The sequence below is a fragment of the Oryctolagus cuniculus genome, chromosome 6 (genome assembly GCF_964237555.1).
Source record: "Oryctolagus cuniculus chromosome 6, mOryCun1.1, whole genome shotgun sequence".
Lineage (NCBI taxonomy): Eukaryota > Metazoa > Chordata > Mammalia > Lagomorpha > Leporidae > Oryctolagus > Oryctolagus cuniculus.
Window position 1 is genome coordinate 94303058 of NC_091437.1, and position 23263 is coordinate 94326320.

Here is a 23263-nt window from a genome sequence, read left to right on the forward strand (position 1 = left end):
ATAGGAATGATTTTGTGTGTTTCAAAATAACATGGGTAATGACAGTACATAGCCTGATTTGTATGTGGGACTGGAATTTGCCTTTCTGTTTTCAGTCTCCTAGGGTGAACATCAACAATCCTGAGTTCTCTTTCCTACTCAATATGTCAAGTATTTCAATAGAGTTATCATGGCTCCCCCAAGTTGTCTTTCCTTTGGCTAACTATCCAGATTTTCTTTGCTCCACTGTTCCCATGATCTGTTTTACCAAAACATTGCATTGTGATGTTAAACACTGGTTTCAGTTCTTTAAGCCCTGCTGTACCCACACCCTTAGCTACTTAATCATATAGTTCCTCCTACTAAATCTGAATATAAGACTCTTCAACACTTAAATTCAGGCTGTGCCTCGTCACATTCTTTTTCTTTTTTAAAAAAAGATTTATTTATTTATTTGAAAGTCAGAGTTACATGGAGAGAGAAGGAAAGGCAGAGAGAGAGGTCTTCCATCTGATGGTTCGCTCCCCAGTTGGCCAAAATAGCTGGAGCTGTGCTGATCCAAAGCCAGGAGCCAGGAGCTTCCTAAAGGTCTTCCCACAGGGGTACAGAGTCCCAAGGACTTGGTCCATCTTCTACTGCTTTCTCAGGCCATAGCAGAGAGATGGATCAGAAGTGGAGCAGCTGGGACCTGGACGGGTGCCCATATAGGATGCCGGCACTGCAGGTAGAGGCTTTACCCACTATGTCACAGTCCCGGCCTTGTCACTTTCTTAAGTTAACAAAATGTAGGTAGAAATGGCAGGGTACTGATTCTGAGGCTAGAGCTTCAAAAGCCCCCATCACTGTGCTTTGTTCTTGCATCTCTGTCATTTCACTAAGAATGTGCACCAGCTAGATGGTAGTCCAAGGAGGAATAAGAAATACATAAAGCCAACTCAGATCCAGCCTGTAACACATAACCAGGCTTCTAGTTGTGCCCATCTGAGATCAGCATGTTTTTCCCAACTGACTTGCAGATTTGTGAAAAATGTTTTCATATACAAATGAGATTTTTGTGGTTGTTTGTTACAGCACTAACTGCCTGATATAGGCCTACTTTAGTTGAAAGTGATATCCAAGACAAAAAATGGGACTGTCTGACCAGTCCAGTGCATCTGTTTCTTCCTTTTGAACACACAGGACTGAGTATCGTATAACTCTGCTTGTGTAATGTTCCAGGGCATGCTTTCACATCACATACAATGATGTGAAAGGTGTCTCGTGGAATTGTTCAGTTCCGCAGTACTGTGGAGTGTGCATGTTGTACGTTGTTTAGTATTGTATTAGGCTTTGTCTATGTTCATATTACATTCTTGGCTAATTTACAACTGCTGTGGCAAATACCCTTGTCTTTTACTTTTGTGATTGACCTGTTTGAATGCAGTTAGTCCTCCATATCCATGGGTTCCATGTCCAAGAATTCAACAAACCACAGATCAGAAATACTTAAAAAGAAAAAAAAATTGCATCTGCACTGAACATGTTGATTTTTTAGCCCTTAGATAATACAGTATAGCAAGCTATTTGCATGCATTTTCATTGAATTAGCTATTGTGAGGAATCTGGAGATGATTTAAAGCATATGGGAAGATGTGCACAGGTTATAAGCAAATTCAATGCCATCATATATAAGGGATTGAGCATCTGTGCATTTTGATATCTTCAGGTAGTCCTGGAATCAATCCCTTGTGGATATTGAGGCATGATTGTAAAATTTAATGATCCTCATTACCCTCAGCTTAACCACTTGGACATTTGGTTTAGACCATCAAAAGTCCATCTCCTGAAATGTTAATTCTGTGTGATTTTTTTTTAGTCAAAGATATCTATGGTCAAATAAAGTTGTATGCATGCAGATTTTTAATGAACACTAGGTGATCCAAAGTTCTGAGGATTTCTACAGTAAAGAAAATAACTTAACCTTCATTCACTCAACGTTTCCCTAAAACTACTGAATTATTTTTCAAGTCATAATAGTAACATACTATAGGCTGGTGTCCTTTATATATTTTGCAAGTCATTAACTTATTCTATCAGTTATTTTCCTTTTGATTCTATTTTCTAATGATGTTACCTGTTTCTTTTTCTTTTAAGATTTTATTTGAAATGCAGAATTGCAGAGAGAGAAAGAGAGAGAGAGAGAGAGAGAGGAATTCCATCTGCTGGTTCACTCTCCAAATGGCTATAACGGCCAGGGCTAGGCCAGGCAGAAGCCAGGAACTAGGAGCTTCTTCTGAGTCTCCCACTTTAGTGCAGGGACCCAAGGACTTGGGCCATCTTTTCTGCTTTCCCAGGCACATTAGCAGGAAGCAGGATGGTAAATGAGCAGCTGGAACTCCAAGCAGTGCCCATTTGGGATACTGCCACTGCAGTCGGTGGCTTAACCCTCTACACCATAGCACTGGCCCCAGACCTAATGTTTTAACATGTGCACAAAAATGTGTGTGTATTTGGTATTTGGGATACTTACCTTCATTTAAGATACTGTGAAAAATGATTAAAAGAGATTGTTAAGGCAAACTATTTGACATTTGCCTCAGCTTATTGGCTTTCTCATGACTGTAACATCCTCTGAATTAGAAATTATTACATAGCTGAGACAGCATCCATCCTACACTGTTTCACTTTGATCTCTGATTAGAGTATATATAATGCCTTGTAATCAGGATATTTTCTAGTTTTTAAATCTAGTCTAAAGTAAACATGTCTATTGTTCTTAATTGACTTTAAAAGTTTTGAAAATGCAAAGTAGACAGTACTTCTCACAAATCTTATAGAATTAGTTAGATAGTTTCTTAACTAGAGTAACAGAACCCTAGTTACTGTTTTTGTTTAACGTGTAACAACTTCATGTATATATGTATTTGTCTTCCATTTCATGTAAACTTGAAAGTGATGCATAAATGACCACTGTGCTATCTGATGGAAGATCTTATCTGGAAATCTGGTAGATTTTGTAGTTTCATTTGTCAAACTTGTGACAGAAGTGGTTATTCCTTCAGAAACAGAAATTAGTCCAAACAAGTCCACATTGGGAGATTGCACTTTCTAGGGCATCCTCAGGAAAATACTTATCCTCTTCTACTTACTTTCCCTTCTACTTTTGTCTTCCTTCTTGCAGATCATAAGTTCCTTACATTGACTGATATGTATAGAAATCTGAATAAATGTTAACTCCACAGCTGGAAACAATTCTAAGTAAAATAGTCAGTTTGTGTAAAATCCATACCCAAAATGACGTTCCTATATTAATTATCCTGCATCTACAAAGGAAGGAATACAAACCATTAAAAGTTGGAAATGTCATGAGGAGAAAGGCACAAGTCATAAGTTTATAATTTTTCACTTATAAATATGTCTCCTATTTAGACAGCTAATGTGATGTATTAATATTCTTGGTGAATTATATTAAAATACCAATAAAATGCTTATACATCTACATCACTGTAAAATAAATATCTAAAGCTAAAAGTAATTTATAACAGCTACTTCCTAATCATTCTTTTTGTCAGGCTGTTACTTTTCAGTTTACATTGCTACTTTTGGAACTATAAACAGTATAGTTTTCTAATCCTTCATACTGTCACTTCCCAAAGTACTTGTGCTATATTATGGCCTACTTGTGTTTTCAATGCCATATATGTTATGTGGTGCTTCAAACAGGAGTTTGAAAATGGCACTGGAGATGGGTACTCATATTTCCTTTTGTGAATTAATTGAAATAGAAAAGAGCTATATTGTCATATTATAGAACTGTCATCCCTAGAGTTCAAACATAGTGCATCCCAAATCTATCTCCAGATTGAAATGCCCAGGCCCTACTAGGAGTACTGACCAAGCAATATTGGGTGGTCTTTTAATGAGGTCCTAAGGTAAGTGTAATCAGAGGTAACAGGATGATTCTTCCTTATGCTGTATGTCTTGAGTGTCCACCTGGATGAAAGCGTTACAGTTGCTGGTCTTCATGAGCATATTTGCTGAGGCTTAATGAAGTGTTATTGGCGTTTTAAACTTTGTTTCCCAATTTGGACAAGGTGGATAACAATATATGTTTGTTGTTTTTATAACAGACTGATAGAATGCTAGTAGATTTTCTCCTTTTCTGCTTTCTTGATTTTTTTAAGAAAATTATGTTATTTGGGCATTAAGTTACCATTTCCAAGGTACAATTATTATAATTTTGCTGTTAAGTCCTGTCCCAAGATTCAAGATATTAGGTCATTTACTTATTATCAACTAAATATTCTTTTACACCACACACAAACATATACACATATACACACAAACAATTATTCTATATGTTATTTTTCTGCTTCTCTAAAAATGATTATTAAAATAACATTATAATTATATGGCTGTGTTAAAAAAGAAATAATAAACTTTCACTTAGGATTTAGGCTGTAAATACTCTGTGGTAAATGATAAAATACAAACAGTAAAACATATTCAGCTAACATTCAAGTAGCTTTTGGTTTCTTCTAGATATGATGCAAAATTAGGGATGGAAAGTTAATGAAACTAAGTCTTAAAAACAGTTTGTTTAAGGGCCAGGATTGTGGCATAGCGGGTACAGCTGCAGGTACAGCAACTGGTTGCAACACCGACATCAGATATTGGCACTGGTTTGAGTCGTGGCTGTTCCATTTCCTATCCAGCTCCCTGCTAATGCTACTCAGATAACAGTGGAAGATACTCCAAGTGTTTGGTACCTTGACACTGAAGTGAGAGACAAGGAAGAGGCTCCTGGCTCCTGGCTTCTGCTTTGCCCTGTCCAAGCGGTTGCAACCATCTGGAGGGTGAACCAGTGGATGGCAGATCTCTCTATGTCTCTCTCCCTGGCTCTCTGTATCTCTGACTTTCAAATCAATAAACAAATTTAAGAAAAATGGTTGTTTCATATCATGGATAATAGGCAAGGTTTCTCTTAGCAGATGGAATGAATACTTAGTTACTTTTCTAAGTCACAATCCATCCATATAATTGCATTATAATCTCATTATAATTATAACATCATTAATAAATCGGTTCTAGTTCAAGTGTTTGAGCACTGTATTTGATAGAGTTATGTAGTAATAGCTGAAATTTACAGATCTCTTAGTATATGCCAGCCATGTGTCAATGCATCCATTGTTACTTTGATATTTGTACTGATTTAAGTTCTATGATTAAAATTCAACCTTGTTATTGATTTTTAACTCAAAAGTTTCTGTGAAGAGCTAATATGTGAGAAACAATGAAAGTAAAATATATATCAAAATAACTTTTCATTTTCATGTTTGTAAGTCAAAAGGAGGATAAGATAAACTAAGAAACATCCCTTGGGCATTTTCTGTGAACTTATTAACATGCAATAGTATATTAAATTGCACACAAATAAGTTAATGTGTAGAAGTACTTAGTTTTTTAAAATGATTATTTATTTATTTGAAAGTCAAAATTACAGACAGAGGGAGAGAAAGGAAAAAAAAAAAAACAGAGAAAGAGAGAAAGAGATCGTCCATCTGCTAGTTCATTCCTCAAATAGCCACAATGGCCAGGGCTGGACCAGGCTGAAACCAGAAGTCAGGAATTTCATCTGAGGCTCCCACATGGATGACAGGAACCTAAGAACTTGGGTCGTCTTCTGCTGCTTTCCCAGGCACATTGGCAAGGAGCTGGATCAGAAGTGGAGCAGCTGGGACTTGAACTGGCACCCATATGGGTTACCAGCAGTGTGGACAGCAGCCTGAAAGTACTTATCTTTAAAAAAATGCATTTCCCCCCCCCAAATTGTATCTTTATATTTCTTATCTAGCTGTTTTCTCAGAATATTTATAAATATTTAATAATGCTTTCTATAAACAAGTGGAATACTTTTTTCCATGTAATTACTACTCAAAATATATTGTTTGATTCAGGACTATAAGTAGCTTTCAGGAGTTTTTAGAAATACAAGATATCAGGCATCATGCAAACCTGTTGAATCAGAACTTTCATTTCACTAAATATCTAGCTGATTCATATGCATATTTGATTAATTAAAAAATAAAAATTTAAATCCACTTTTAAAAGGGAAATCACGTGACTTAAATATATATTGTTATCGTAAAGTAGAGGAGAAAAGTCTATGTAGTTTTCATGTCTTAAATATGTAACAAATCATTAAAGTTCTCTTTAAATCAATGTAGTTTTTTAAACATTTTTGACTTGCCTTATGTTACTCATTTGCATTTGGAAGTGACCAGAATATATTTGAAATTACATGTTACAAATGGGAGGTTTTAAATTGTTAAATTTATTATTAAAAAAGGAACAAGGCAAGTTTTTGTACTCCTTAGAGCTTAAAACTTGATAGACCACCAGGGGGTGCTAATGCTTTTGATATGCATTTTCCAAATATTAAATCTAGATAAAATGAAGTTTTCAGAAAGAAGGGAATGAATATGTGAAACATGTGAGTAAACCCTTTAAAGGAAAAAAAGAATGATGCAGGCTGGTGAAGTTGAAACCTGGACTGGAAATTTAAATTTGTTATATGATATGCTTTTATGCAAAAGGAATAATTTTTAAAACCTTACTTCATGGTTCTATGTTTTGAATCTTTTTGCAAAGTTAGAAGAAAATATTTAGCATATAAACATTAAAGAAAACATGCTGAAACATGACAATTCTCTTGTGAGACCAGAATTATGGGAGATTATCTTCTTCTGTATACTTATGTGTATTTTCTGTTTTATTTTCCAATATTTTCATGGGAGATTTAGTTTATAATGTTCTAAAAAGATATAAAAAATGAAAGAAGCAGCAGAAAAGAAAGAGAGAAAGAAGAGAGAGGACTCCTCTGCCAGGATATTTTGTGGCTAACACTGAAATTTTATTGAGAGTTCCAAATTATTTAAATATATTTAGGACTCGAGAAAACAAAGCATTATTTTTATGAATAGGATTACATAACGTTGACAACGCCAAGTACATCCTCAACTTGCTTGTCTTCATGCGGTTCATAATGAGGCAACAAAGAAAATAACATGACTTCATTTCAGATTCTTTCTTAAATCAGTTTAACACTAGACATGATTTCAAGAGGATCTTCTATTGACTGAGACTGAACCCAAGTGACTACAAATGTGTTGCTCTGGCAGAATATACTCCATCTTTTTATCTCAGGAGGGTACCTACCATTGGTGTGACTGTCTTAGTACATCTAGAACAAACTTGGTGTCCCATAGAGGTAAGTTTTTAAAGAAGTTTCACTATTATGCTTATAAGTAATTTAGGTCCAGGAGAAAAGAATAACAAAAGAATTATAGAAAAATATTTAGTTGAAGACATCTGTAGTGCACTGTAGAATAAATATGATGTGTAAGTGGATGTGCATATGTTTATGTATAAATATATCTATAATCTGAAGAAGAATCAAACTAGTTTGTAGGTATTGTCTTGGTTTGCCATTGTTTTTCGAGTAGTACTATATACACACTTATATTTACACACATTTATATATACACATTTAAAAATTACATACACACATTTAAATACACACTTAAATGCTAGTAGTGTATTTAAATTTCAAACCTAAGTACATTTTATTAACATTTGATCTATTGCTCCACTACTTATGGCATAAATTTTGCTTTGAGGAAGAAAATGCTAAATCAAGATCTACAAGTAAATAATATATCACAACTCCTACCCTTACTCCATTTACTTTGGTTTTGGAGTATTGGTGAGTATCAGTCCTTGTTTCTTTAACAGGAAAATAACCTTTTATTCCTTCTTTGTCACGTATCAGAGCTCTTTACATGCTTGTAGAGCATAAGCCTCCCTCACTAATATAGCATGCCTCAGGTCTTCCATAATTGTGCAGAAAACAATGTTGAGAATCAAAGAATGACACCTATATAAGTTGTCCTTATTCCAGGCTCTGCCCTCTGAGTTCTGATCCCCATAAGTTCTGACACTTTGATTTTTGTGATCACAATCGTGCATGATTTCCTGCTGCTTCCAGGAATGGAAACTGCTTTTACAAGGCTCATCATGATATGACTGAGAGAAGCTGATATTCCTAAATGATTTTTATCAAATTCTTTGAGAGCACAAAATGCAAATAATTTGATAAGAGCAGAACTTAAAAATTTTCTTTCCACTGAACAGGTTTAGTAACCTAACCTAACTTTTCTTATCCTCATGTAAAGACACATTAATTCCAAAGCACCTACTACTTCATTAATTATATTCCTCTTGAGTTTATAACTTCCCAGACAGTATCTGTCTCTTTACCAAGTAACCTTTGACTACTATCTTGTCCTTTAATACCTTTAAGATCTAGTATGATGGTTTATCTTTCCTCTGTAAAGAAAAGTTGCAAAGTGAACTTTCTTTTTCTTTTTTGGTTAAAAAAAATACCTTCTACCTTTGCTAGTCCAAGTGTGCTTTTCAGGTGAGCAGCAGCAGCAGCAGCATGACCTGGGAGCTTGCTAGAAATAAACACCTGTATCTCATTCTCATTCATGGTCTGAAGGCTTGACTCACCCGGGAACTGCTTCTAAGGGCAGGAATGACTGAGCACATGAATTTTAAAATGACGATGGCAATTATACAGCATATGTACTACTACTTTCCTCTACTGCAACTTAAAGATGCACTGGTTGTCAGTCAAGGAACATGGCGTTTATCTCCTTGATCCTAGACTCTGCCTGAGACACATTTCTAACCCCAGTACTCTAAGTAGTCTCTAACCTAGATTCAGGTTAAACCTATTTATTAGACTATATATAAGCTGTCTATTCCCAGGTTATCTATTTTATTCACACTTAGAGTAATATAAACCAAATAAATTACTTTGTAAAAAGCTGGTCAACCCTGGAAGACAGATTATGGCCCAAATATGTGGCCCTCTGCCTCCAACATGGACTGATTTCCAGACTCCTAGCTTTTGTGTGACCCAAACCTATCTGTTCAGTGGAATAAAACAGCAGGTGGAATATAACTCTACCTCTCTCTCTCTCTCTCTCTCTCTGCCTCTCTCTCTTCTCTCTGCTTTCAAATAAATAAATAGAGGTCGGTGCTATGGTATAGTAGGCTAAACCTCTGCCTGTGGTGCTGGCATCCCATATGGGTGCCATGTCTTGGCTGCCCCCTTCCAATCCAGCTCTCTGCTATGGCCTGGGAAAGCATTGGAAGATGGCCCAACTGCCTGGGCCCCTGCACCCACATGGCATATCTGGAAGAAACTCTTGGCTCCTGGCTTTGAATGGGCCCAGTTCTGGCCTTGCAGCCATTTGGAGAGTGAGCCAGATGATGGAAGACCTTTCATCTGTCTCTCCCTCTGCCACTCTACTTCTCAAATAAATAAATAAATCAACAGAAGGCTACTCATAGGGATATTAAGATGAATAGTCATAGTAAGTAAATAGATAATGAATAGCAGTAGTTCATATACATATACAATAAATGAGGGAGGGTTATTCATTCCAAGAATGAAAAAGAATATATTAGACAAAATCCCCACAGGCCAAAAGCTTATTTGTTTTCCTAAATAGAGAAACAGAGTATCAAAGGTTTAAGAAATATGAGAAATCACCCAATCCCTATTTTTAAAGAAAATAGGAAAGGACATCACAAGTGCTAAATAGTTTTGTTATATAGTCAGTTATATTGTATTCCATTAATGTTTAATCATTAGAGCTGATTTTTTCATGTATTTAATTAAAAGTAATAAAAACACCAAGAAATTTTATAGTGAATACTATTGATATAATTATAAGGTTATACTTATGGCCCCAACAAGTTGATTAAAGTTCAAGCTTTAACTATTAGAGTCAGAAATAAGCAAAGGTCCTGAGAATGTTCAGTGGAAAAGTTTCTACTATTTAGCTTATGTCTACTAGTATAATTGGCACCTAGTACTAATAACTCATAAGAAGATAGAATTAATTGCTTCTGAAAAAATGGGAAATTAAAGAATTTTTGTTTTTCGCTTAAATAAAACACAATACTCTCCAGAGATAGATTTTCTCATGTGTAATGAAAAGATACTGATTTTTCTGATGATGGAGTCGGCTGCTCTGTAGGCTTCGATACTGTTGAGATTAGGAAAAAAATCTTTCTCCATTTTAAATTCCCAGGGCCTACAATGTGTTTGGACCCTAACATGGTAGATCAGTGAAATTAAGTGTTGAAAAAACTCTTGCATTTCAAGTGCAGAGTGATTTAAGACAGGGAATTAAGTGTGTAGGGGAGGAAATAATTTTCCTCAGCGCTTTTAGTGTCTCCGGCTAGGTCTTCAAGCTCAGGAGGACTCTCAAAGATAAATTAATAAGAAAAGCATAATAAGAAAAGCATACAAGTTTACTTAGTTGCATGTGACATGGGCCTTTATAAGGAAATGGAGACCTAAGAAAATAATCAACATGCTTTTTGTTTAACTAATTCATTTATTTACTTTAAAGTCAGAGTGAGAGAGAGAGAGGGAGAGAGAGAGAGAGAGAGAAGGAACCTTCCATTAATTGGTACACTCCTAGGTGGCTGCAATGGCCAGAGCTTGGCCAGGCAGAAGCCCGGATCCAGGAGCTTCATCCCTCTCATGTGGGAGGCAGAAGCCCAACCACTTGTGTCATCTTCTGCTGCTTCCCCAGGCACATTAGCAGGGAACTGGTTCTGAAATGGAGCAGCCCGTATACCAACCAACTCCCGTACGAGATGCCGGCATCACAGGCAGTGAGTGCCTTCACCAGCTATGCCACAACACTGGCCCTTACATGTTTCTTTCTTATGCAGTGGATAGATATGGAGAAATATGATTTTGTTAAAAAAGATTAATCTAATGCTAATAAACTGGGGAAAACTTTGCAAGACCTGTTTGTGCAGCTCTGAGTATGTGTTCTTCAGAGATAAGGTTGTCTCTTTCCTCTACGTATAGGAAGGGCACTGCTACAGTGAGGAGCCAATAATCTGCTTCAGGGAAGGTCAAAACATTCATCCTAGGGTTGATGAGCTGCTTCAGGGTAGAAGAGTGAGGGACAGGTGGGCAAGACTACCTTACTTCTGATATTTTCTTAAATGCTAAGAAGCCATATTTTGGGGCAACGTGTCTTGAATTCCATCAGATGCTAGCAAAATTATTGGAACAGACTGGAGAGTGAAAGTCAGGGTTTCAGGTTTTCATATTATTGCTGAACAGCTGTATTGCACTTTGTGAAGCTGCTGCTGCCAGACTGTCTCGCAGTCCCAAAGCTGATAACTGGCAGTGGCGTGCAGAGGGAAGCCAGCCACTTCCACCTCTCCATCCCAGAAGGCTGTTTTACTGCAGATAAAATGGCCTTTATCATGCTCCCAACTTCCAAATGTCTTACCAGAACATCTCTTTGGCAGAACTAAATTTCATCCATGATTGTAGCTGCAAGAGAGTCTTAAAGGAATTCCTGAACTTCCAAATCCAACAAAACATGGAAAAGCATGGGTGCTGAGTAGTGCAGGAGAAGAATAAAACAATTTCCAATGTACTGATCTCAGTCAGTAAAAGGGCCGGGGTAGGGGGGGGAAGGGAAGTTTATTAATGTGTGAGTGTGTATGTGTGTGTGTGTGTGTGTGTGTGAGAGAGAGAGAGAGAGAGAGAGAGAGAGAGAGAGATTCTCTGGGGTGTCTTAGTAATGCAGTAGATCTCAAAGAAGGGGCCCAGAATTAGGTCTTACATTATGTCTTCAACTGCAAACAATGGGAAAAGGGTGAGGAAAAGACAAGTTAGGAGGGGGTGACTAGAAAAAGCACAAGGTTTGTTCTTGTAGATCTACCACTATTCTTTCCACATTGGTGAGTGACTTATTGTCATCCTTCTCTTCCTGACCCAGGACAGAGAGAACCTTACAAATGGAGCCTTCTTTTTTAAAAAAGAAAAATAATTTTCCTTACAAAAGTGTAGCGTACTGCTGGTGCCGTGGCTCAATAGGCTAATCCTCCGCCTGCGGCACCAGCACACCGGGTTCTAGTCCCGGTAAGGGCACTGGATTCTGTCCTGGTTGCCCCTCTTTCAGGCCAGCTCTCTGCTGTGGCCCGGGAGTGCAGTGGAGGATGGCCCAAGTGCTTGGGCCCTGCACCTGCATGGGAGACCAGGAGAAGCACCTGGCTCCTGGCTTTGGATCAGCTCGATGTGCCCGCCGCAATGCGCTGGCCGCGGTGGCTATTGGAGGGTGAGCCAACGGCAAAAGGAAGACCTTTCTCTCTCTCTCTCTCTCTCTCTCTCTCTCACTGTCCACTCTGCCTGTCAAAACAAAACAAAACAACAACAACAACAAAACAACACAAAAGTGTAGCATAGGTTGTTTTCAGAGTTTCTCCTGTGTCTGCTGTTTCTCCAAATAATCCTTATGACAAAGATGCACGTTTAGGTGGTTTATTCTGGTCTACAAGAGTCATATTTTAGGGTGGCAAATGCACATCTCATACATCAGAAATAGAAACTCCGTGCAACTTTGCCTGGAGGTCCTTGATTCTAATAAATACTTTTAAATCTCAAAAAAAAAAAAATAGACAACAGCCAAGACATACAGGGAAATATTACATATAGCTGTCCTTTGTGATCCATGGGAGAATTCATTCCGGGGCCTCAGGGGTATCAAAATCTGCAGGTGCTCCGGTCCTTTCTATAAAATGGCATAGCATTTGCATCTAGCCTATGCACATCCTCCTGGACAATATAAACCATTACCTCTAGATTACTTATCATATCTAACACTATGTAAATACTATGTAAGTCATATTGTTTAGGAAAAATGAGAAGGAATAAAATCCATAAATGTTTAGTAAAGAGAGGAATTTTTAAAATTATTTTGTGGGCTGGAATTGTGGTGGCGCAGGCAAAGATGCCATCTGTGACTGACATCCCATATAGATGCTGGTTCTGGTCCTGGCTACTCTATTTCTGATCCAGTTCCCTGTTCCCTGTTAATATATCTGCAAAAGCAGCAGAAGATGGCCCAGGTGCTTGGGCCCTTGCACGTATGTGGGAGACTTGGATTAAGCTCTCGGCTCTTGGTTTCAACTTGGCTCAGCCCTGGCTGTTGTGGTCATCTGGGAAGTGAGCCAGTAGATAGAAGACCTCTCTCTCTGTCTCTCCCTCTCTCTAACTCTGACTTTCAAGTAGATGAATAAACCTTTTAAGAAAAGTTTTCAAACCATGGTTGCTTGAATCTACAGATGGTGAAATTAGAAATAAAGATGAGTCAACTGTATATTTAATATTTTTAAATATTTAATCCAACTTTTCTGAACTGTTTTTTAGCTAGTAGTCACCTTCAACTGTGTTTTAGATTTATTTATTTATTTTTATTTGTTTGAATGGCAGAGTGATGGAGAGAGAGGGAGAGAGAGAGAGAGAATGATTGATTTTCCATCTGCTGGTTTAATGCCCTAAATGCCTACAACTGCTAGGGATGGGCCAGGCCAAGGCCAGGAGCCAGGAATTCCATCTGGATCTTGCACATGGGTGGCAGGGACACAAATACTAAAACCATCGCCTTCTGACTTCCATGATGCTCATTAGGAGGAAGCTAGATCAGAAGCCAGGTGAGGACTCAGTTCCAGGAATGCAGACATGGGATGTGGGCGTCCCACCTGGTGTCTTAACCCACTGCACCACAAGTCTGCCTCTAATTTAATATTTCTAATAACTTTGTTATTCCAACTTTTACTGGAGCTGAGTGAAATTAAGTCACTTGTCAAACTTCATATAGCTAGTAGATGACGGCTATAGTCTGAAAACTGTAGTTTTCATTTTATTTGAACTGCCATAGTTCAAATAAACACAGATGTTTAAGTCCTAAAGGCATAATTTAATGATACTTAAAGGGTGGAAATGTAATCCAATTTTGGGATTTAAGAGGTGAGTCTAGTGAGAGATCCTTGGATAAATGGGGGAGTGTCCTAAAATTTGAGTTTGTTCACCCTCTCATCTTCCAGGCTCACCACTGACATCCACTACTCTTTCTAGATGTCAATTAATGGGACTGACCAATCTTGGACATAAACTCCCAAACTGTGAACAAAATAAACCTTTTCTGTTTCTAAAGATGATTGCCTCAGGTATTTCATTGAAGTAGTGGAAAGCAGACTACTACAGTGACAGAGAAAATAATTTTTTTTAAAGAATTACTTTATTTATTTGAAAGGCAGAATTACAGAGAGAAGTAGAGCCAGAGAGAGAGAGAGAGGTCTTCCATTCCACTAGTTCACTCCCCAAATGACTGCAACGGCCAGAGCTGAGCTGATCCGAAGCCAGGAGCTAGGAGATTCTTCTAGGTCTCCCATATGGGTGCAGAGGCACAAGGGCTTGGACCATCTTCTACTGCTTTCCCAGGCCATAGCAGAGAGCTGGATCGAAAGTGGAGCAGCCAGGACTTGAACCGGCACCCATATGGGATGCTGCTGTTCCACGCTGGGGCTTTAACCCTCTGTGCCACAGTGATAGTCCCAAAAATAATTAATTTTTAAACACACTTTTCTCTGAATCCAAAACCAGGCGTGGTGCTAACCTTAATGAATTATTTAGATAAATAGTAAGCCAGATATTTAGATTTCTGTCCATTTCCACATCCCCATAGTGATATTTTTCAGTATACTAATCCAATTCCATCTCTTTAGAAATCAACAGATATGTAGGTAAATGATTCTCCACAATTTTATGTCATAAACAACTGTGAAGACTTTCTTAATTTGTAAATACTAGTACTTAAAGGATTGAAGATTATAATGATGGCTTTCTCCAGATTTTTAAAGATTCAAAAAAGTTTTAAAACAATGTGATGGTCTTATTTTCATCTTGATTTGAATTCTTCAAAAGGACAGATGAAACTGACACCTTGCAATGTTGCATAGCACACAATCACCTGTTTAATGCAGACGTGATGTGAATGGCTTTTTACTGATGGTTACGAATGTTAAACATGTTACTTAATCACGAAAATTTTCAGAGTTCTAGATATTTGTATAAATGTTATCTGCCATGTGAAAATGATATCTGAATCATGGATGAAAAAAGTTTAAACATTGTTGATGTGGAATATTATGGAAACTATAACTGAGGACAATATAACTGTGGACAAAAATAACTGAGGATTCACGGATTATCATTTGGTACATTATTTCTTTTTATTATTCAAGAACTATTTATTGTTCTATACTTACTGTTACTAGCACATTGCATGGGTAGAATTAGAAAATCTCTTCCTAAATGGTACCTTCAGATATAGCCGCTCCATTTTGTCTGCTAAACTCAGTTGAGATTGTTACAACAGCCATCTGTCCTGATAGAATTCTCCATGAGAAAAAATACTGGATGGAACCTGATCAAAGAGTGAATGTGAATAGTGGAGATAAACCAAACAGCACTGCATGTGGGTATCCTCTTTTCTCAGTGGGTGAACTGTTTAATCCCACCAATTGAGATATAACCTTCTATGAAAATTGTACTTAGATGCATTTAAATATCCATTTCCTTGTGTATCTTTGGGATACATACACATATACATTTCTATACCCCCGGTATCTTATCCCTGGAGTACCAAATGCACAGAAAGAGCAAATGCACCACGGAGAACACAGCTGGGAATCATTAGTTGTAATCATAGCCGGGATCAAAGGGAGACCCGGCAGGTAGAATGTTCTCTCTGACAAAACTGTCCAGAAATCTGGAAAGAGGAACATTGTTTAAAACGTAGGTCTTCAAATAAATCATGAATGCAACTTCCTCTCGTCTTAGTTTTCTTTCATTTCTGATTTTTTAAACCTGGCTCTTACTTGCTTAAAAATGGAATATTTGGCATGATAAAATAATAAACATGAATGGAGTTGTGATGGGACTTAAAGAATTCCATAAAAAACATGGACTTAGATATAACCCTTTTCCTTTGGCTCTGAGGCCTGTTAACTGTCATACAAACATCATCTTTTGTTTGTTTGTTTTAAAGTGAAGACGTGGAAACAGGGCTAGACAGAAATAGAATCCCTGGAATCTGATGCAGACCTGTCACTGTTTGATCTCGGGGAGGTTGCTTGATCTCTCTAGACCTAAAATATTAAAGTTTGTGAATTGAGACCCTTTTTAGTCATAAAACCTTGTCATTGAGCTTAAAGCTCAGGGGAGGGGTGGGAAAAGGGTGATTCCTTTCCTGCTAGTCATAAAGGGCCAGAGCCAGCATCCCTGTAACATAAGACTGGTTAACAACAGAGACTCGATAAATTCACTTGATCACGGGTTTGCGAAACACAGGAAATTTCGGATTGAAGACACAATGATCAGGGGTGAACTGGACTCAATGAAACATGGACTCAATGAAACATGGACGTCCATGTGAAAAAGATGAGTGGACAGAGTATGATCCAGTAGTAATAGGCTGAGGGAGTGGACAGGCAGCAGGGGCATTCTGCTCAGGTTCTTGGCACCTCTGTGCAGCGTTGCTTCCTCTCCAATAAGTGGCAGGACCCTTTCTGGACTGGGGTGTTATGACCTACATTCAGACAAGGCAGATCAGATTTCCTTATGGCCAACTCTTCCATGGAAAGGTTTGTGACATTTAGAGTAGCATTTTTGGATTCGGGGGAAGTGGGGTTTTTGTGTCTGTGACTTGCCTTGGGAAAGGGGAGTTCTAGTTGCCATGGTTTGCTGTGTGGTAGAATGAAAGGAATAAACAGGCAAGGAGTAGGTCAAAAAGAAGCTTTGTTTCTCAGATCTTCACTTTGGGGTGATTTTCTGGATCCCAACATCAGTGTTGGATGGGATGAAAAAGATCTGAAAGTCTGAAAAGTGAACTTAGATTACCCTTGGGATGCTTACATTTCCATTTATTGAACCAAATGGGAAAATTGGCAATGTGGTGAGTGGATCTATAGATGAAAGGGAGAAAGAAAACCACAACATGACTTCTTGGAAGTGATAGAGCAGTGAAAAAAGCTTTGAAAGATAGGAATTTCATGGGATAATTTGTGAATTTAGTTTGGTCAAGGATGGGTCAAAAGACAATTTCAATACATGGTTAAATAAAAAACTTGGTTGTAGATTGAATAAAAAGGGCATATTAAACAAACCATTGAGGACACTGTTACATGGTAGTCTGTATTTTGTTTTGCCATAAATTACAATATGTGTTAGTTATCTACATTGCATAACAAATTATCTAAAAATTTAGTGGCTTAAAACCATAAACATTTATTATTTCACAGTTTGGGTGAATCAGGAATTTTGGTGCAGCTTAGCTGGGTGGCTTTGGCTCAGAGCCTCTTATGTAGTTACAGTCAGTGTGTCAGCCAGGCTTGATGGGACTCACTCATGTACCTAATGGGAGGAAGCTTTACTCCCTCACTGCATACATCTCTCCCTAAGCTGTTAAAGTGCCCTTGTGGAATGGCAGCTAACTACCACCAGAAAGAGAGATCCTGGTGTGTGTGGGGCAGTGGGGAGGGAGAAAGAGAGAGAGAGAGAGGGAAAGAAACAAGAGCCACAATGCCTTTTATGATCTAGGCTGAGAATTAACACGGCAACACTTTTGCCATATTCTATTACTTAACCAGTTCAACCTTAACACAATCTGGGAAAGCAATGACACGAAGGTATAAATACCAAGAGGTGGGATATTTGGGTACATGTTTGGAGGCTGGCTACACAAATGCAGAATGCAATACTAAGGACTAAAGATGGATGAGATTTTGCTCTAAGTATATATACATGAAAAGGGGAGGGGAGATTTTATAGAGAAAGATACAATATACAGCTGGATTTGATTATGCTCTTCTGTACATTAAAGGGGGAGAACACACATATATTTATGGAATTTACAAATTGCCTACTCCTCTGTTATCAATAATATTTCAAGGAAACATCAAAAATCCTCCCTGTTGTTAGATGTTATTCAATTTTTTTTTCCTGTTCAGTCTGTCTGACTAAGATCTTATACCATGTGAAGATGGGCCTGTTTTACCATTTTATTGTTGCTTGCTTATGTTTTCATTATTAGTATTATCTTTAATCTGTTATTTCTATTCAGAAATCTTTTGTACTTTGAGAGGGCTAATTAGTTAAAACTGTACAATAAAATTTATTCATCCATCCAGATAAACTGTAATGTGCTGCAACTCTCCAAGAAATGCACTGTTGACTGGTTGGCTCACTGGAAATTTTACTCAATTATAACTCACTTTCTTTCCTAGAAATGTTATCATTAGCATGAGCATATTGAGAGTACCATTGTTGATCTAGTTTATGGATAAAGAATTTCTTAAAACTTATTTTGCTGTGATAAGCAAGGAATAGGCATGGATATAGATCATGATTCAGAAACCTTGGCCCAAGGTCAAATCCAACTTTTCACTTGTTTTTGTAATAAATTTTTATTGGAACTCAACCACTGATGTTTGTTTACATATTTCCATTGGCTTCTTTTTTGCTGTAATAGCACAGCTGAGTTGCATCTTTTCTATGGCCTGTAGATCTAAAATATTGCATGGCCCTTAAGAGAAAATGTATGTCAGCCTCTTTTTCGTTATGTTAATTTTTTTCCAGGGGCTGTTGCAGTGGTGCAGTGGGTTAAGCCACCGTCTGCAGTGCCGGTATCCCATATGGGCACCAGTTCAAGTCCTATCTGCTCCGCTTCTGATTCAGATCCTGATAATGTATCTGGGAAAGCAGGAAAGGATGGCTCAAGTGCTTGGTCTCTGCACCCACATGGGAAACCCAGATAAAGCTCCTGGTTCCTGGCTTCTGCCAGCCTTGGCTGTTGTGACCATTTGGGCAGTGAACCAGCAAATGAAAGAGTTCTCTCCTCTCTCTGTTCTTTCCCTTTCTTGTTGTAACTGTGATTTTTAAATAAATTAGTAAATCTTAAAAAAAAGTTTAAAAAAGAGAAAAAAATTGTTCTAGAATCAGGCAGATTCTAAGACAGCTCAGCCTAGTGATTAAAGACACAGGTTTTAGCTGATCAGATCCTTCTGTGAACTAGCTCTCACACTCTGGCCTTGTGATCTTGGGCTGGTTATTTCATTTTCTTGGAGTCACACTTCTATTATCTGTCAGAGCAGAGAGGATAAAATGCTATGTGTCAAAGTGACTAATTCAGTGCAATATTAGGCACTGAATAATGGCAAGCTTTCAAGACACATTATTTAACAGATGATCTTTAAGAAATAGAAATAAATTCAGTGCAGATACCTTGCTTTTTTTTTTATTATGTTTTGCTATTCCTTTATAGATTCTGTGTTGGATAGTTTATTTCAACCTAGATCTTAAGTGGGTTTATCAGGAATTGCCTTTGGTCCTTTTTAAACATTTTGTCAAAACCTCGATGATGACAGAGGCAAGTTTATCATATTTGAGGGGCTGGTGCCTTGGCTCATTTGGTTAATCCTTCACCTGCAGCACCAGCATCCCATATGGGTGCCAGGTTCTAGTACCGGTTGCTCCTCTTCCAGTCTAGCTCTCTACTGTGGCCTGGGAGTGCAGTGGAGGATGGCCCAGGTGCTTGGGCCCTGCACCCGCATGGGAGACCAGAAGGAAGCACCTGGCTCCTGGCTTCAGATAGGTGTAGCTCCGGCCATGGCAGCCATTTGGGGGGTGAGCCAACGGAAGGAAGACCTTTCTCTCTGTCTCTCTCTCTCGCTAACTCTGTTAAACAAAAAAAAAGTTTATCATATTTGTGATTAACACAAAGTTAGGAAAGGTAGACAAATGTTAAAAACAGATTCAAAATAATATAGATTCTTATATTCATTTAATCAATAATATTTGTTAAGTTTTCATCAGATACTCTTCAATGGCATAGAGATTGTGGTAAATAAGCATTTTTTGCATGTTGGGGAAAGCAAGTTTCTCTAGGAATTTATTGAAAGACAATGAGGGGCCTGTGCTGTGGTACAGCGTGTTAATGTCCTGGCCTGAAGCGCTGGCATTCCATATGGACGTCGGTTGGAGACCTGGCTGCTTCACTTCCGATCCAGCTCTCAGCTGTGGCCTAGGAAAGCAGTAGAAGCTGGCCCAAATGCTTGAGCCCCTACACCCGCATCCGAGACCTGGAAGAAGCTCCTGGCTCCTGGCTTTGGATTGGTGCAGTTCCTGCTGTTGGAGCCATTTGGGGAATTAACCAGTGGATAGAAGATCTCTCTCTCTGCCTCTCCTCTCTCTGTATAATTCTGACTTTCAAATAAATAAGCAAATCTTTAAAAAAAAGACAATGAGAGTAGAACAACACATGGAAAGTTATAGCAAATGATCTGTAGACAAATGAGCTGTAGATATTAGTCCCTACCACAAAAGTCTAATGGGTGGTCATAAGCTTGATGTTTTGTTTTTTTTCTTTAAGGATTTTATTTATTATTTTAGAGGTAGAGTTACAGACAGTGAGAGGGAGAGACAGAGAGAAAGGTCTTCCTTCCGTTGATTCATTCCCCAAATGGCCACAACGGCTGGAGCTACACGGATCCGAAGCCAGGAGCCAGGTGCTTCTTCTGGGTCTCCCATATGGGTGCAGGGGCCCAAGCACTTGGTAGGCCATAGAAGAGAGCTGGATTGGAAATAAAGCAGCCAGGACTAGAAACAGTGCCCAAATGGGATGCTGGCACTGCAGAGAATTAACCTATTGTGCCACAGTGCGGGCCCCATAAGCTTGATCTTTATGCATGTACAGGACTGTCATAGAAAACTGGATAGTCCCAGTAGACATTTCACTCAATGATACCTTTTTTTAAAGATTTATTTATTTATTTGAAAGTCAGAATTACACAGAGAGAGAAGCAGAGGCACAGAGAAAGAGAAGTCTTCCGTTGGCTGGTTCATTCCCCAGTTGACTGCAACGACCGGGCTGAGCTGAGTTGAAAATGGGGACTTGAACTGGTGCCCATATGGGATGCCAGCACTGCAGCCAATGGCTTTACCCACTACACCACAGCGCCGGCCCCCTCAATGATGCCTTTAATAATAAAGACAGAAAGTTGTTAAAAGACTGGTACCATCTTTGCACTGAGAAGATCTTCCAGAGGTGAGCGCTCTCTAATAATGGTCTAGATCCAAGGTCAGTGGTCTTTCATCGTAAAGGACTAGATCATAAATATTTTAGACTTTGGAGGCCAGGTGTTATCTGTTGCAGACTCCTGCACCCTGCTGTTGTAGTGCAGAACAACCATAAACAACATGTGAATGAATGAATGTGAATATGCTCTAAAATACCTCATTCTTAAAAATAAGCAACAGCTTAATTTTGACCAGTGAATCACAATTTACTGATCCATGGACAAGGCTAATTCACAGTCCATGAAATGCAAATGGCTAAACACAGACAAGCAGGCTATCAATCCCATTAACTATGGAATCCGAGAAAAAACTAGATTCTTAACCTAAGATTCTTTGGAAATTAAGGTTGCTGTTAACAGTAGCTAATTATTGTCTATCTCTCTGTCTATCTATCTACCTATCTACTTATCTATCTATCACCTATCTCTATCTATGAATTCTTCTCTTCCGTATTTCATTTATGTGACTTCTCTCCTATTTAGCCAGAGATGTTTATTTATATCAGAAAGTTTCTTTTAAAAATATTTATTTTATTTATTTGAAAGACAGAGTTACAGAGAGAGGTAGAGACAGAGAGAGAGGTCTTCCATTTACTAGTTCACTCCCTAGATGGCTGCAATGTCCGGAGCTGCGCCAATCTGAAGCTAGGAGCCAGGAGATTCTTCTGGGTCTCCCACATGGGGACAGAGTCCCAAGGACTTGGGTCATCTTCTATTGCTTTCCCAGACCATAGCAGAGAACTGGATTGGAAGAGGAGCAGCTGGGACTAGAACCGGTGCCCATATGGGATGCTGGTGCTTCAGGCCAGGGCTTTAACCCACTGTGCCACAGCGCTGGCCCACTATTATATTACAATTTTATGGATCTCAGATCTTTCTCATCATTCAACCAGTGTCCTTAAGTATTGATTTTGACATAATGGTTTCACTTTAATTTATTTCTAATTATTGTTTAATTTCCTTCAAAATATTCTGTCTAAGCTAAAGGTTATTTGATAGTAATTCATTTTGATTACAAACAAAAGGTTTTTTTTTTCTTTTTCTTTTGGTTATCTGTTTTGGGGGCATAGTTTCAATGTTTATTTATTAGGATTTATTGAATGTTATCTGTCTTTGAAAAATATTTTTAGAATGAGTGTTCCTACATTGTGCTTGGTGATATAAAATGTTTTATATCTGTTTATTGAATGTAGTAAGTATGCTCACAAATATTCTGCTTCCTCCTGACTAATGAATTCCTGCACTTATCTCTTAGATTTTTCTCAAATGTTGTTTTTCACCTTTAAAGATGATGCTAGATCCATATATGGGATGGGGATATTGATTCAATCTTCTGAATCTAGTGTTTCTTTATTTGAATACAGTTCTCTGTTTCTTCTTCTGAAGTTTTATGACATTAAATTCTCTTTTATCTAAAAATATTAAAATTAGTACTCTAGACATTATTGGCATGACAATTCATCATTAATCTTTCTGTTCTACTTTTCTGAAATTTTCTTCTATGTATTTCCAGATTTTAGCCAGTACCATTCTGGATCTTTTATAAATTCACCCTGAGAATCTCAGACTTTTTTTTTTCATACTCCAATTTTTTTTATTTAAAAATCTGATGCGCCAACTTAGCGTTTTCCACCAACTCGGGGAGCAGAAACCTTCACAGGTTTTACAATCTTTTGCTTAGGTGCTGCCTTTGTAGGAACCTTAGCAGCAGCCATTGCTGTCTTTTTAGAAGCCTGCTTAGCCTTTTTGGCTTCCTTGGCAGCCCTGATAGCTTGTTCTCGTTGAGCCTTTCTAACTTCAGGTTTCTGATTTCTCTTGGCCATTATATCAGCAAGAGATGCACCAGTGATGGCTCTCTGGAATTTGACTGCACGACGAGTTCTTTTCTTTTGAATTTCTTCCGACTGCCCCTTTTTATGTTTTCTTCTGTAGAGGACAGTCCAGTTTATCTGCCGAGGATTTCTCTTGGAAAGAAACGCACACTCGCATTTTGCGTTAAGAAATTGGAAAACCTTCCTGTCGGTCCTGGCATAGCGCCTCCCGTGTCCGGGATAGATCTTATACCCGCTGAAACTGCACAGTTCGACCTTCATGGCGGCGGCTCCCCAGGCGAGAATCTCAGACTTTTGAGTGGTGAATTTAGCCCAAGTACCTTCATGTGAACAACTCTCCAAGCAGGGAATATTTTTATTATCTTGTTTTAAAATTTCTATTTATC

At 38.2% G+C, this 23263-nt stretch overlaps 2 protein-coding genes across 2 annotated transcripts in view; one reads left to right on the plus strand and one right to left on the minus strand.

The window, feature by feature from the left end:
- C6H8orf34 (chromosome 6 C8orf34 homolog) overlaps positions 1–23263 on the plus strand; it is a 491602-nt gene that overhangs the window by 245648 nt on the left and 222691 nt on the right.
- LOC100346954 (large ribosomal subunit protein eL24-like) lies at positions 22614–23150 on the minus strand. The gene has a single exon (XM_051843822.2). The coding sequence runs from the start codon at positions 23136–23138 to the stop codon at positions 22665–22667; it is 474 nt and encodes a 157-aa protein (XP_051699782.2). The 5' UTR covers positions 23139–23150; the 3' UTR covers positions 22614–22664.

Coding starts and splice junctions, on each gene's coding strand:
- LOC100346954 (XM_051843822.2), bottom strand. CDS start 23,138: ATGAAGGTCGAACTGTGCAGTTTCAGCGGGTATAAGATCTATCCCGGA.